This window comes from Rhineura floridana, chromosome 3 (assembly GCF_030035675.1).
Source record: "Rhineura floridana isolate rRhiFlo1 chromosome 3, rRhiFlo1.hap2, whole genome shotgun sequence".
NCBI classification, from domain to species: domain Eukaryota; kingdom Metazoa; phylum Chordata; class Lepidosauria; order Squamata; family Rhineuridae; genus Rhineura; species Rhineura floridana.
Window position 1 is genome coordinate 109,953,512 of NC_084482.1, and position 15,928 is coordinate 109,969,439.

Sequence of the window (15,928 nt, forward strand, 5' to 3'; positions counted from 1 at the left end):
ACCCAGGAAACTGACGGGAGTTCCAAAAGTTGTTTGATCATAAATGTGTACTGTTCAAAGAAAATGTCTCTCGGAATTTCTCTGGGCAAGATCTTGATCATCTCTAAAGTAGGTGTCTGGATCCCAGCCAGTGGGTTGGATCCAGAGAAAACCCTGTGGAAGGGGGTGGGCAGAAGTTTACTTTCCTATCCCCCTATCGCCCCAGAGAAACCTCTCCTTAAGGATGGATATCCCTGCTGTATGTTGCATGGGGAACTGAGGAGGAGGGAGTGATTCCTGAAAAGTGAACATAGGTGCCTTCCATGAGTTGGAGTTTTGTTCGAGGTCCTTGTGCCCTATTTTTCAGGGATTCCTCCTCTGCCCTGCTCCATTCAGCAGGGCTGCCAGCCTTCAGAGGCATCTCTGGGGCAGCCGGGGGGGGAGGCAGAAGTCAACTTCACCCCCCCTTCCTATGGCTTTTATCTTGCTCTAAACCGCTGTCTATGCAAAAATTCAAAACACTCCTCTTGTGACCTCAGGAAGCATGCTATTCACACACCCCAATGCTTATTTTAGAACTTCTGGTAAAGTAAATAATGCTGATAAACAAGCTTTCTTTCTAACTTAGAGTTGGTTGATTGTCTCTTAATTTAAAACAGTTCAACACTTGAGGGAGAATTAAAATCTGAAAAAGAACAGAGACAGACTCTGCAACATGAGCTGCATGAAGAGAAGGACACTACAGCTTTGCTAAAAACAGAACTGCAGCAAGTGGAAGGGTTGAAAAATGTAAGTGAGCTGGAAACCTAATATGCACCTAGACTAGCCTTTTCCAGTGTGGTGCTCTTCAGAGCATATTTATGTTGGCTGGGGCTGATGAGAGTTGTAGCCCCAAACCTCTGGAGGGCACCAGGTTGGACTACGTTGGTCTAGACAGGAGAGGTGGGGAAATTACTTGGATGCCTTTCAGCTAGAAGGTAACTCAGAGAATTCTCTCCCTTAAGGCAAAAGAGGTTGCTATAAGTTACTAGTTCAGGAAAATGTAACCACCAATGAAGAACTGTTAATAACAGCAGTTATTTCTTTTAAAACTAAACACTTTTGCAACAGCAAATAATCAAGGGATGTAATGGCTTTGAACTCTAAAAAAAGCAATCTTATTACTGAATTAAAAATCTCTAGTATATCAACATCCAGAGTTCCACACTTGCCTTGGCTGCATACCCACTAAAAGGAAAGGGCTGGGGTGTATTAAGCAGTCAGGTCACAGCAACAGAAAACAGGGTACACTACAGATACTGAAGATGCAAGGTTTGGAATTTCAAGCACTTTGACTATTGTCACTGTGCTTCCCATGTATTAAGGATTTTTTGTAATGAATGCGACCCGTTTGGTTTGTTGTTATTTATTTAAAGGGCCTGTATACTGCTTTTCAGAACAATCATCTCACAGAAGTGGTTTACAATCACCAGAATACATCAGTAACAGTCAATAAAGTACAACAATAAAACAAAATCCAATTACAATTAAACAGACTAAAATGGGCTAAAACCAGCACTAGATACATGAACCAACCATTCTAACCCAACAGCTGACCTCTTATTTTAATCCCGAAAGGCTATTTTTAATAACGTGTCTTTTTTAATATACAGAATGAATAAATGTGGCATTTTCCATTGTTTTTTCTCAGGGAGGTATAATTTTCATGTATTAGTAAAATTATTGGAAGTATTTGCTTAGATGGCCTGTGCCAGGTAGATGATATATACAGGTGTGTTGTGTGCTGATCTGCCCAATTTTCCCGGAATTCCCTCTGCAGCCCCTTGCAGGCCTTTTCTGGGGGTCCTTCTTGATGGCTGGGGTCACTAGGGAAGGGAACAGGGTTAGCCCTATCCCAGTGATGTCCCTTAGTTTTGCCCCTTGTGTTCTTTTACATAAGCAATTGTCTGCCATTTATTCCTCTGGAATAAAGTACTGCATTTGGGGGAAAGCTAGAAGGACAGGAAGGCCTGGGAGAGGCAGGGAGGCAGAAGAGTATTGGAGAAGGGGGTGGTGAGAGAGCGCCAGGCCTTAAATAGGGGGAAATGGAGACTGTAGAGAGCACCAGCACCAAAGGAGAGAAAAAGGACCAAGGAAATGTTTCTGGGAAGGGTGGGGCACAGGAGAAGCATGTTCGAGGGATGGGCAAAGGACTAGAGATTTCATTACATCCTTCTCTGTCACTTGTCAAATTCATAGGTCTTTCACTAGTTACAGAATAATTGTAATAATGAGGGTAGGCCGGGGTTGGAGAAAGGCCACAACTTAGTGACTGAGCACATGCTTTGCATGCAGAAGATCCCAGGGCTCTGGCATCTCCAGGCGAGGCTAGGAAAGACCCCCAGCTGAAACCTTGGCTGCCTGTCAATGTAGACAGTCCAGGGCTAGATGGACCCAGTGGTCAGTCATGATAAAAGGCAACTTCTTATGTTAGAAGGGTGCCATCCCTTGCGTCTTCCCCAGTCTGGGTAAACCCAGTTGTTGGGAGCAACACATTTGGGCTAAGGCTAGAAGCCATTCCACATACAGGTTTTTATAGCGTACTGGAGAACTGTTCCTGATGGCAGAAGCAAAGTAATTCATTTATTGGCTTTATAAAAGTAATGCATTCTCTCACCTTCCCTCAATAGGTTCAGATCTTATTAAGTTTAAAATAGCAGAGGGGGAAGTTGCCTAATGAAAACTATATAGCATTTTTGTGTGTGCATGTTTTTATAGGAGTTGCGAAAACTACAAGAAGAGAAGCAGCAATTAGAAAAGATGTGTGATGAACAGGAACAAGCCCTCCAAGAAATGGGGCTTCACCTTAGCCAGTAAGTATGTTCTGATAATATATGCCAGTATGAGGCCCATTCTGTTAATCTTGCATTTCCATAGGGAATTACATTGAATAAACTTGTGTAACGTAAAAGGAATGGCATTTAGTTACCAAGAAAAGTGGATCTACACATTTTGGAAGACCTTTTAACGTGGGGTTCTGAATTCATTGATACTTTTAAGGCTGCTTCATGGTGTTTATAGCACCCACACGAGTGTTACCTGAAACTGGTAAAGTATACTGGTGGTGGTTGTTGTTACGTGCCTCCAAGTCGACTACAACTTATGGTGACCCTATGAATCAGTGACCTCCAACAGCATATGTCATGAACCACCCTGTTCAGATCTTGTAAGTTCAGTTCTGTGGCTTCCTTTATGGAGTCGATCCATCTCTTGTTTGGCCTTCCTCTTTTTCTACTCCCTTCTGTTTTTCCCAGCATTATTATCTTTTCTAACAAATCATGTCTTCTCATGATGTGTCCAAAGTATGATAACCTCAGTTTCATCATTTTAGCTTCTAGTGATAGTTCTGGTTTAATTTGTTCTAACACCCAATTATTTGTCTTTTTTGCAGTCCATGGTTACGCGCAAAGCTTGATTTTTCTCTTATCCGCTTTTTTCACTGTCCAACTTTCACATCTATACATAGAGATCGGAAATACCATGGTCTGAATGATTCTGACTTTAGTGTTCAGTGATACATCTTTGCATTTGAGGACCTTTTCTAGTTCTCTCACAGCTGTCCTCCCCAGTTCTAGCCTTCTTCTGATTTCTTGACTATTGTCTCCATTTGGGTTAATGACGGTGCCAAGGTATTGATAATCCTTGACAAGTTCAATCTTCTGTTATTACTTTAGTCTTTTTGACGTTCAGCTATAGTCCTGCTTTTGTGCTTTCCTCTTGAACTTTCATCAGCATTTGTTTTAAATCATTACTGGTTTCTGCTAATACTATGGTATCGTCTGCATTTCTTAAATTATTGACATTTCTCCCTCCAATTTTTACACCTCCTTCATCTTGGTCCAATCCTGCTTTCCGTATGATAAGTTCTGCGTATAGATTAAATAAATAGGGTGATAAAATACACCCCTGTTGTTGCAACAGCTAAGGTCTTCTTAACAGGAAAAATGGTTCTTGGAAGCTTGACATCTTTAAGTCTGATTATATTTATTAATTGACACACTTTGCTTACAACAATACTAAACTCTGCTCCTACAAACTGAGGAAAAGGAAGGGAATAAGGGAGAAAAAGGAGAGAAAACTAGTTGCTTTCACTTCTCATAATATTCAATAGGGGTTACATAAAAAGATATCCCTTTAGGCTTCTCTATGTGTTACACCCAAACCATTCCCCTTAAAGAGACAACAAACAGTTTCAACGTCCTCTGGCCTGATGAACTTCATGCAAGTTCATCTTCTTAAAGTTCCAATGGATATAATAATTGAATTGGTCTTCTCAGAACTGCTCAAGATGGAAGTCGCACAGCACATGCGCAAACTCTATTGTCACATCCTCAGAAAGTTTCTTCAATTCTACCAGTCTTCCACATGCGTTTGGGGATTTTATCCTCATGAATCAAAACTATGTCATTTACTTTGTGCTCAGCCTTTTGCTCTGATGGAACACTGAGATGAACTGATCGTAGGTCCAATAAATACTCTTGTTGCCATCTTTTCCAAAACTGATTCATCAATGTTTGTCGGTATTTTCATCTTTTACTGAGTTCATCTTGAGTAGTTGTATGAGACACTGGAATAGGATACCTCTGAGGAGGTAAAGCTGTTGATCTTTGACCCACAAGGAAGTGAGCTGGTGTCAGAGGTGTTGGTTCCTCCACTTCATTGTAAACAAAGGTGATTGGCCTAGAGTTCAGTATGGCTTCTACTTCAGTCAAAGTTGTTTCAAGCTCTTCATATGATAGAGCTGCCCTTTTAAACTGACTATATCTTTCTAGTGCTAGGACAGGGGGTGGCATGTTCTCAGAGTTGCAGCTGGTTTGCACAGCCATCTGAAGACTTGCTTTGAGATCTGGATCTCCTTTTATGGAACTTCCTTCTGACAATGTGCACTATGGCTATTCATCTTCAGACAGTGATAACCAGTAGGGCCCCTTCCACAAAAGGTGACATTTTCTGAGGTCCTCAGTATGTTGCTCTCTGGTAGGGAGATCAGCTGGATTCTCATCTCCTGCACAATGGGACCAACTTTTAGAGGGTCAGTTAAACCTTGAATCTCAGTCACTCAATAGGCTACAAAAGGCTTCCACTGCCTTGCAGTGCTACGAATCCAGTGGAGGGTAATCATTGAATCAGTCCACATGTAGACTTCTACACCTTCCATTTTTAGCACAGTTTTCAGGTAATTCACCAGTCTTGCTCCAATCAATGCTCCCATTAATTCAAGTCATGGAAGAGTCACTCTTTTTAGTGGAGCTACTCTTAATTTGGAAGTTATCAAACTCACACTTGTCTCTTCATTTTCTGTTACATACCGGAGGTAAACTACTGCACTGTACGCCCTTTCACTGGCATCACAAAATGTATGCAGCTGTACTTTTGATTCAAAGTACCCTGAAAATACCATCTTGGAATGCTTAGTTCTTGCAAATGTGGTAGCTCAAGACACCATTGGTTCCACTTGAGGTAATTAGGTAATTCTTCATCCCATTCAAGACCTTGTTCCCACAGTTCTTGGAACAAACATTTCACTCTGATAACAAAGGGTGACAAGAATCCAGTTGGATCATATATACGTGCTGTTACTTGTAGCACAAAACGTTCAGTATTTCTTCTACCTATCATGAATTCTAGCAGGTTATGAATCTCAAATATGAACTCATCTGCCTCAGTTTTCCAGGTCAGACCTAAGACCTTTAATGATGAAAGTCCTAAAGTTTGTTCTTCCAACTCTACATTGGGTTCATTCTCCTTGTTCTGCCAGGATGTTTGCAGTTCCTTAGAATTGGTATTCCACTTCCGGAGGTCCATTCCTGCGGTTGAGAGCAATTCTCTGGCCCTCATGGCAATACTAGCAGCTTCCTCTGTGCTGTTAGCTCTGGCTATGAAGTCATCAACACACAGGCATTCATCAAGCATCTGGCAGATATCGGGATGTTCCTTCTGATATTGTTTTAAATATCATGTCTTATGGTAGCAGCAAGCAAAAAGGGGCTGGGGGATGCACCAAATAACACTCGTGTCATTCTTAGGATTTTTAGTTTTGGTTCTTGATCAAAGTTTGGAGGTTCTTTCATCCACAAAAATCTTACTGCATCTCGATCCTCACTTGCTGCTGATATCTGAAGAAAAGCCTTTGCAATGTCTGCAGTGAAAGCTTCCTTGTATTGGCGAAACCTGATTAGAATGCCAAACAAATCTTGGTTCAGATTGGGTCCAGTTTGTAAACAATCATTAAGTGAAGGACACCCCCTTTCATGGGGTGAGGCATCAAACACTACTCTGTTTTGTGGTAGCCTTATCCTCCCAGATAACTACATGATGAGGAAGATAGTAGATGACCTTGCCCGGCTGAAGTGCAGAACTGTGGGCGACTTCTTCCGCTATGCCCTTCTGAGGTGCTCTTCATTGACATTGCTGTACCTCTTAAAAAGCAGCGCATCAGTTCTGAACTTCCCAGCTAACTGTTTGAATCTTCTCTTGGCTACAAGGAAGTTGTTTGGTAAGTCAGGCTGATCTGACTTCCAGGGTAGTTTTACTTCATATCTTCGTTCCTTGTATTTTATGGAAGTTTCAAATCTTTGGAGCATCTCTTTGTCACACTTTGTCTTCCCCTCCACCTTTTCCACTATGCCAATTGATTCTAGTTCCCAGAAGGCTCTCAGCTGTCTGGAGATGAGGGATTCTTCCTCTGCTATGACTTTCAGTACTCCGGCCTCTGTGGTACTGGTACCTATGAAGGTTGTAGTGGGACCCTGAACAGCCCATCCAAATACAGTATAGTCTCAAGTGCCACCAGTTCATTTCCAAGTCGTTCCACTCGGCCTGTCACTGCCTTCCAGTAATAATCTCCTCCAATCAGCACTTCTAGCTCCAGCCCCTGGGCTTCTTTGGGAGAGATTGCATCTGCCAGCTGGAGGCCTCTTGTTTCTAATTCTTGGTGCAGACCATCTCCTGGGACCCTTACCATGGTGCTGCATACTTGTGGTGTTTCCAGGGCCTCCAGTTCAATCTTTTCTCTTTTCCCTCAGAGGCCTTGCAAGGTGACCTTAACTCTCTGTCTTTTGGTAGTCACTGGTGTCTTTACCCCAAACGAGTGGATAGTTAGGGTCTCTTCCCCTGCTACTGGGAGCTTTAGTGCCTTGGAGATGTCTTCTTGTATAAATGTTCTTTGGCTTCCTCCATCTAGTAGATAGTGCATAGTTTTCTTCCCAGCAGTCCATTTGGCTGTAGCTTGTACAGTTTGCAGCAATACTGTGTTTGGTGACTTTAAGTGCACTGCAGATGGAACTATTGATGACATAACAGTGTCATCAGGAGTTGTCTTGGTGGGGTTCTCCTTTGCTTCTTGAGAACAAATGGACTTATGATGGCATTTTGCACAACTAGAGCAAACAATTTCCTTTGCCTTGCAGAATTTGGCCATGTGTCTTGCCCCCAGACATATGAAGCATCGGCCTTGTTTCTTTAGCTTCTCCTTTCTTTCTACAAGTGTCAGAGCTGAACAGTCAGCTGCCCTGTGGTCAGGAGCATTGCAGAATATGCAGACTGCTTCTGGAGTTATTGTATCCAGTGCTACAGCAGATGGTGCAGAGACCAATCCTTTCTTCTGCTCTAGATAATGTCGTACTGACTTCTGGCTATACTTGATGGGGGTATTACTCTCCCGTGGTTTAACTGCAATTTTAGTTAGAACTGAAGCTCTCAACTCTCAATTTCCCTTTGTAGGAACTTTAGGAATTCTTGTATCTTCCATTCATCACTATTATCCCTACTGCGGCTGAACTCCAATGCTATATCTTCAGGGATTAATTTCATCGGTATAGGAAACAATAGACACCCATAGGTATCAGAGACAACCCCCATGGACTCCAAACTGAGTACTTGAGTCTCACAGGCATCATAGAGGTGGCGTAAAGCCAAGATGTCAGTTGACCTTTTTACTGGGTTCAGGCTTAGCAGTTTGTTCATGTGGGCATTAATAATCAAATCCTAGCTCCCAAATCTTTCCCTCAGAATTTTCACAGCTGCATCACAATTTGCCTCTGATAGTGGCGTACCAGCAATTGCACTGGCTGCTGCCCCACCTAGGAAAGATTTTAGGTAATTAAACTTGTCTACCTTTGTCAGCCTGGTGTTCTTGTGAATGGAGGTTTCATATTGGCTCCAAAATCCCTGCCAGCAGCTAATGTCCCCATAAAATCTTTCAATCGTCAGTTTGGGCAGCTTGACCATCGGTGGCTGTGGATCTGCCCTTGTTGCTGAAGAGGTACTTCTTGCAGCTTCAGTGTTAATTGCTCACATTGCATGAGTTTTCCCAGCTATAATGCGGTCTTTATAGCCCTGTGCTGTTTCCACCTCTTTCTCTAACTCATCTAGATCAGTTATCCCAGCTTCTATGTTTTGGTCAAGCCCATTTAGAATCTCTTCCTTTGCTGTAAGCTGACTTAAGATTTCCTCAAGCAGAGCCACATCTACATCTGTTTTCTGTAGTTCACATTCTATCTTTTGTAACTGTTTTGTTGTCAGTGGTCTAGTTACAGCCTTCTTGTGCCTTTGCTTTCCAAAACCTCAGCCATGTTCCCTTGTTCTTTCTGACCTTACTGTGCAGTCTGTCTTCTCTTTAAATATTTCCTTCCCAGGTTTCAGCACTAAAATTGTTGCAACAGCCAGCCTTTCCCAACCAGTGTGCCTCCAGATGTTGTTGGACCACAACTCCCATCAGCCACAGCCAGCATTGCCAATAGTCAGGAAAGATGGGAATTGTGGTCCAACATCTGGAGGCACACTGGTTGGGAAAAGCTCTGCTAAGGTGGTCTTAACAGGAAAAATGGTTCTTGGAAGCTTGACTTCTTTAACTCTGATTATATTTATTAATTGACACACTTGGCTTACAACAACACTAAACTCTGCTTCTACAAACTGAGGAAAAGGAAGGGAATAAGAGAGAAAAGGCAGGAAAACTAGTTGCTTTCACTTCTCATAATATTCAATAGGGGTTACATAAAAAGATATCCCTTTAGGCCTCTCTGTGTTCCACCCAAACCATACTCCTTAAAGAGACAACAAACAGTTTCAACACCTGTCTCACACCCTTTCCGATGGGGAACCAATCTGTTTCTCCATATTCTGTCCTTACAGCAGCCTCTTGTCCAGAGTATAGGTTGCGCATCAGGACAATCAGATGCTGTGGCACCCCCATTTCTTTTAAAGCATTCCATAGTTTTTCAAGATCTACACAGTCAAAGGCTTTGCTGTAATCTATAAAGCACAGGGTGATTTTTTCTTTAATTCCTTGCTGCGTTCCATTATCTAACATATATTTGCGATATGATCTCTGGTGCCTCTTCCCTTTCTAAATCCAGCTTGGATGTCTGGCGTTTCTTGCTCCATATATGGTAAGAGCCTTTGTTGTAGAATCTTGAGCATTACTTTACTTGCATGGGATATTAAGGCAATAGTTTGATAATTACTGCATTCCCTGGGATCCCCTTTCTTTGGAATTGGGATGTATATGGAACACTTCCAGTCTGTGGGCCATTGTTTAGTTTTCCATATTTCTTGACAGATTTTTGTCAAAATTTGGACAGATTCAGTCTCAGTAGCTTGTAGCAACTCAATTGGTATGCCATCTGTTCCTGGTGATTTGTTTCTTCCAAGTATTTTAACAGCAGCTTTCACCTCGCATTCTAAAATTTCTGGTACTTCATCATACGGTTCCTCCTTGAATGAATCTGTCGTCCTGGCATCTCTATATTTATAGAGTTCTTCAGTGTATTGCTTCCATCTTCCTTTTATTTCATCTCGGTCAGTCAGTGTGTTATCCTGCTGATTACAACATCCCTACTCTTGGTTTAAATTTCCCTTTCATTTCTCTAATCTTTTGGAACAGGGCTCTTGTTCTACCCTTTTTGTTGTCCTCTTCTATTTCTATACAATAACTTGTAATAGTTCTTTGTCCCTACATACTAGTCGCTGTATTGTTGCATTTAGGGTTCTAACTGTGTTTCTGTCTCCTTTTGCTTTTGCTTTCCTTCTCTCTTTAACCATTTTAAGAATTTCTTCAGTCATCCATTGAGGTCTTTCTCTCTTTTTAACTTAGAGGTATTGTCTTTTTGTATTCTTCCCTGATAATGACTCTGACTTCACTCCATAGTTCTTCTGGTTCTCTGTCAACTAAGTTTAAAGTCTCAAACCTGTTCCTTATTTGATCTTTATATTTTTCTGGGATGTTATTTAAATTGTATTTTGGCATTATGATTGCTTTGTTCTTCTTCTTAGCTTTACTCTGGTTTTCGATACGACCAGTTCATGATCTGTACCGCAGTCTACTCCTGGTCTTGTTTTCGCAGAAATTATGGAACTTCTCCATCTTCTGCTACCAATTATATAATCAGTTTGATTCCTATATTGACCATTTGGTGATGTCCACATGTACGGTCGTCTTTTTGGTTGCTCAAAAAATGTGTTCACAAGAAACAAATTATTGGCTTCACAGAATTCAGTAAATCTTTCTCCTGCTTCATTTCTGTCTCCTAGGCCCCATTTCCCCACAATTCCTAATTCTTCTCTGTTCCCTACTTTTGCATTCCAATCCCCCATGATTATCAGCACATCTTGTTTTGGTGTGTGATCAATTTCTTCCTGTACTTCTGCGTAAAATCTCTCCAATCCCTCTTCTTCTGCATTTGCCGTTGGAGCATAGACTTTGATTATGGTTATGTTGATAGGTTCCCCGTTTAATCTCATTGATATTACTCGCTCAGACCTTGCATTATAGCTCCTAATTGCTCTTGCTACATCACTTCTCACTATTAAAGCAACCCCATTTCTTCTTAATTTCTCATTTCCTGCATAAAATATTTTGTAGTTGCCTGATTGAAAATATCCCATTCCTGTCCATTTTAGTTCGCTCACACCAAGTATTGTAATGTTGATGCGTTCCATTTCTTGCTTCACAATTTCTAACTTTCCCTGGTTCATGCTTCTCAAATTCCATGTTCCTATTGTGTGCATCATACAACTCCAGACTCTCCTTTTGCATCTGTGCACATCAGCCTCTGGGCTTCGTTTCAGCTTTGACCCAGCTGCATCTTTAGTCACAGTGCTACTCATACTTGTCCTTTGTTCTTCCCCAGTAGCTTGGTGAGTGCCTTCTGACCTGGGGGTCTCATCTTCCAGCACTATCTCGTGTTGCATTTTGGATACTGTTCATAGGCTTTTCGTGGTAAGAGATATTCAGTGGTGGAAAGAGCCTTCCTCTGAGTTTGGATGCATCTTAGTCTGGTGTTTCAGCTTTGACCATTCCGCCTTGGGTGCCCCTGCTAGGAGTCTAGCCTCTTGATCTAGACTCCTGACGGCATTGCTCTTAGCGTCTTCAGCACTCTCAAACCCCTTCACCACGTCAAGGTGTGCATCCTAGAGGGGGAAAGTATACTGGGCAGATGTGCAATTGTAAACATACAGGGGATGCATATCATGGGGTTTTAATTACAAAAGTAGAGACCTTCTGGATCAAAGGCCTATCTAGTGCAACATCCTGTTCTAAGTGGTCAACTGCGTGCCTATGGGAAGTCCACAAGCGGGACATAAGCGCAGTAACACTCTCACTTGTGATTCCCAGCAACTGGTATTCAGAGCCATAATACCTAGTGCTGGAGGTACTACATAGCCATCATGGCTAGTGGCCATTGATAGCTTTATCCTCATGAATAGCTCTACTTCTCTTTTAATGTCATCCAAGTTGATGGCCATTACTATCTCTTGACTACCTTTTGTGGAAGAAAATTCCAGAGTTTTGGCTCTGCACTGTGTGAAGTGGTACCTTGTTTGTCTTCCTGAATCTTCTAACATACAGCTTCATTGGATGGTCCAGGGTTCTAGTATTATGAGGACTTAGGAAACTTAATATCGCAAAGCATGAAGGAGTCCAGAGAATGTTTCTATTAAAGTGTGGGTGCTGCAGATTGAGCGAGTGATTTAGTACTACTACTGTAATGGAACTCTGGGTAGTTGCCAAGGTAACTTTTTGCCTCTTAAATTTGGCATGTTTCCTTCTAGAGAATTTCAGCAGATTGAGAGCTGCTATAACAGTACAAGAGTAAGATATGAATTGGAAGTCCCTGGTTTGAAACTCTCCTCTGCCATGAACTTGCTAGGTGGCCTTAGATAGGCCACTCTTTCACCCTTAGCTAGTTCCCCCCCCCCAATCTGCAGGGGTGTGTGTGATATTGATGTACCTTGTGGGGTCATTTTCAGAATTGCAATACTATGTATGTGATGTCCTCCAAATACTTTACAGCACTATATAAATGTAAAATTGCTACAATTTTTTTTTCTAGATCCAAACTTAAGATGGAAGATATTAAAGAAGTAAATAAAGCATTAAAGGTATTGCAGCTTTAACAGCATATTGAGATTTATTGAGCAAGTTGGCTGGCAGCTCTGCTGCTACTTATTCTTTATTTGCATCTCTTTCCCCCACCCCTCCCTGGGTGGCATGTGAGTTTGCTTGAGTTACCTGAAGTGTAGCATTTTCAAACTGGTTCTAATTGCAGCTTTAGAACACCTTGATCTTTTCTGTCATCTAAACATGACATGCTCTAATCCGAATGATCATGGTCAATTTTATGACAAACAATACAGTCCTTTGCACATTTATTCAGAAATAAGTCCTGTTATGTTCAGTGGAACTTAAGTGTGGGTAGGGTAACAACCTAAAACTTTTCTTCTTTTGGCGGGAGAGGGGGGAGAAACTAGATATAATTGACCCTACCTGTGGCTGGCTTTGGGGGACAGGGCTGCTTAGATAACCATTCTGTCTCTAAGTGGTAACTAGAAGATGAATACTGAAGTTACTATTTTTGTTTTAATATTAGGGCCATACCTGGCTAAAAGATGATGAAGCAACCCACTGTAAACAATGTGAGAAAGAGTTCTCCATTTCAAGAAGAAAGGTAATGTCATTGGATAACAAACCTGTGTTTAATAAAGTAGTACAGGACAACTTATAAAGCCTATCTTCCCTTTAAAGATCCAAACTATAAATAACAGGCAACAAGGAGCACTAGGGATGAAAAGCACATAAAAAGTAAATTTGGGCCTTGAAGCACATCTGCGAATGGTTTGTCCTCCCCCCAGGAATTTAGGATTGTAACATCCCAATTCAATCCTGAGACATGCATCATCAAACAAGTACTTGGTGCCTACTTGTTATGTTTTGGCACCAGAGACCTGGTACTGAGACTCTATGGAAAGCATATTGGAACTAGAGTGCCAAAGCTGGAGAAGCCCTTTCCTTAGATGCCAACCACCTGATGGGAAGGGTTTCTTGGGATTATTTTACTGTACAGGCATGTTTGTGTGGAAGGAGCAACTCCTTTGGGGGATCCAGGTCCCAAGCTCAAGTTGCTGGTTCAGTCTTCAAACTTAAGTTAGGGAACCATGCTTTTAATCAAATTATGTAACCCTTTGAGTCCTTTTGCTTTTTTGTTCAGAACTCTTTGATTTCAATCAGAGTTGAACCCCTTCTGATCCTCTGTTGTTGCGCAGCCAGACTTAATTTTGACCTCTTCCCCATTTATTTTAGTGGGACTTGTAGACAGCTATCTCTGGATGTGTAGCCAATATTTAAGAATTGTCACTTTAGTTCATAGTCCTAATACTGTCTTTTAACTACCTTGTAGCATCACTGTCGAAACTGCGGTGACATCTTTTGCAACACTTGTTCAAGCAATGAGCTTGCACTTCCATCCTATCCAAAGCCTGTACGAGTTTGTGATACGTGCCACACTTTACTGCTTCAGAGATGTTCATCAAATTCTTCCTAAGATAGTAGCCTATCTTCAAGAAAACCATATTAAGATCAGAGAATGAACCAAATGTTTAATAGGCTTTATTGGGAATCTAAATGCCACCATTACATATCACACAACTTTTACGGTTCTACTGTTTTCCATGATAGAATGGGACAGGGAAGATGTAATTTATAAAAATGGGGTTTACAGAAATTACAGAAACCGAATATTACGCATAGATCAAGTGCCCGAGAAGTCTTAACCTAAAATGTGCTCAACATGCTGCGAGCTTTAAGGTACAGACATCCTTTTTTTGTTTTTAAAATATGCTATTTATATTTAACTTTGTACCACACATTTGTACATTTAATCTCCAAAACAAATTACTTTGCTGAACACCTTAATCTCATAAGTCTACCTACTGTTAACAGTGCCACTTAAAAAATCCTCTAGATTTGTATGTAGTTAAAAGATGAAAATGTCAATATCTTAGTCCTTATGGAAGAAATTTTTTAAGTAATGTATAAATGAATGTGCCTTTACTATTCTTCGAAAGTAAATAGAGTACAATGTTTCTAAAGCACCTATAAAAGTGAGGATGCAATAAAAGCTTAAATGGAATTAAAACAAATTGATGTTTCTTGCAAATTTAAATTTTATCAATATGGCTTTATATGCAAAATCTTAAGGTAAACTTTGTTCACCTGTGGGGGGAGTGTCTTAAACTTCAATGGAAGCCAATAAATTCAAGCTAACTGGGGGGGTTTTCTCCACATTTGTAAAAGCAAATTATAGAAATGAGATTAAGTATTTGCAGAACTGCAAATACAAACTTAAGGATTGCGTGCAACTGGACTTCCTCCCCTGTGCAACCTCCCCCAGTTGTCTAGAACAGAGGAAGTCCTTATGCTAATGGAATGACTTCATTGGAGACAGTCCTGTGTACCCATTACACCTCCTGTGTTCATCACTGTGGGAGGAAGGTAGCACCAAGTAGTCCCACAATCTACTGTCATAGGTACAGCATAAACATCTTTACAAATATATATACAAAAATTTCTGCAGTATCTGAAACCTCTGAATGATTGATTTGTAAGCCTTTATGCATCTAACTATATGCATAGATTATTGGTGGACCTAGACATGAATGTGTGATGGAAATGGAGCCACAAAGCACAGCCCTCACTACTACGTTGATGAAGATGGGATTTAACACACATGCATAAAAGATTACAGTATAAATGTGAAGGAAGGAAGATGAAGATGTAGTCAAATTGTCATAAGATAAAAAATTGCCAAGGAGCAGAAAACGAGCCTTGGAGCTAGCAGCTGACCACAAATAGGTACCACAAATAGCTGACCACAAATATGTACTACCTGTGTATGCTACACATGTAGCATACACAGGTAGTACATAAAAACCATAGAACTTGATGAAGTCATCCCAGGGACAATGGGGAGAGAATTAGGCCCAAGAACAGATCCCAATGGATAAGGAAAAGGGCAGCCCCCATAGAAAGACTGAGCAACTGGGTCAGATGGTCCAACAGCAGGAAGATAAACTGCTGTTAACAGTAATCTAAGGTGCAAGTAGACTCTACACTAAGATGAATTGGGGACCAAGACTAGTTAAGTCATACTGAAGACAGCAGAAAGCTCAAAGATTAGTGGAATTAGATTTGGCAGTATTTCACCAAGGAGGTTTGCAGTGAAGCATAGAAGACAGAAACAATAGTATATCAAGTGCAGTTGGAAGAAAATGGACATTTGAATGTTATATTCCAAGAGTCTATATGCAAAGGACAAACAAACTGAGGGCAGGAAAGAATGTTGTGTTCAGAAAAACAAATGGTGGTATAGTTTAATGTACAGAAGTGCCAGAGGAGATTTTAATAAACATCAACATAGCCACCCCCAGCTAATGTTAACTGCAACTAAGGAGTAAGAAGGTAAGTTTTCAATTACATAGCGTAAATCCAATCAAAGGGTTCTTTGGGGTGAATTTTGAACACCCATAGCTTTATTTCCCTTTTTAATTAAGGTACATAAATCTAAGGATCTCTGAGCTACAGATTTCAGAAACATTCTTGATGACATTCAGGTGTTCTTTGAGCATTGAG

General features: G+C 41.0%; 1 protein-coding gene across 5 annotated transcripts in view; it reads left to right on the plus strand.

Annotated features, from left to right (window-relative positions):
- The window catches only part of RUFY1 (RUN and FYVE domain containing 1), a 41,664-nt gene extending 27,225 nt beyond the window's left edge, over window positions 1–14,439 (plus strand). For all 5 annotated transcript variants that reach the window (XM_061617300.1, XM_061617304.1, XM_061617301.1 and 2 more), the window contains exons 14-18: window positions 639–768; window positions 2,737–2,831; window positions 12,354–12,402; window positions 12,891–12,968; window positions 13,698–14,439. In XM_061617300.1, the coding sequence (XP_061473284.1) occupies window positions 639–768; window positions 2,737–2,831; window positions 12,354–12,402; window positions 12,891–12,968; window positions 13,698–13,841 (496 nt within the window). In that variant the 3' untranslated portion in view covers window positions 13,842–14,439. The remainder of the gene's footprint in view (window positions 1–638; window positions 769–2,736; window positions 2,832–12,353; window positions 12,403–12,890; window positions 12,969–13,697) is intronic.
- Window positions 14,440–15,928: the final 1,489 nt, after the last annotated feature.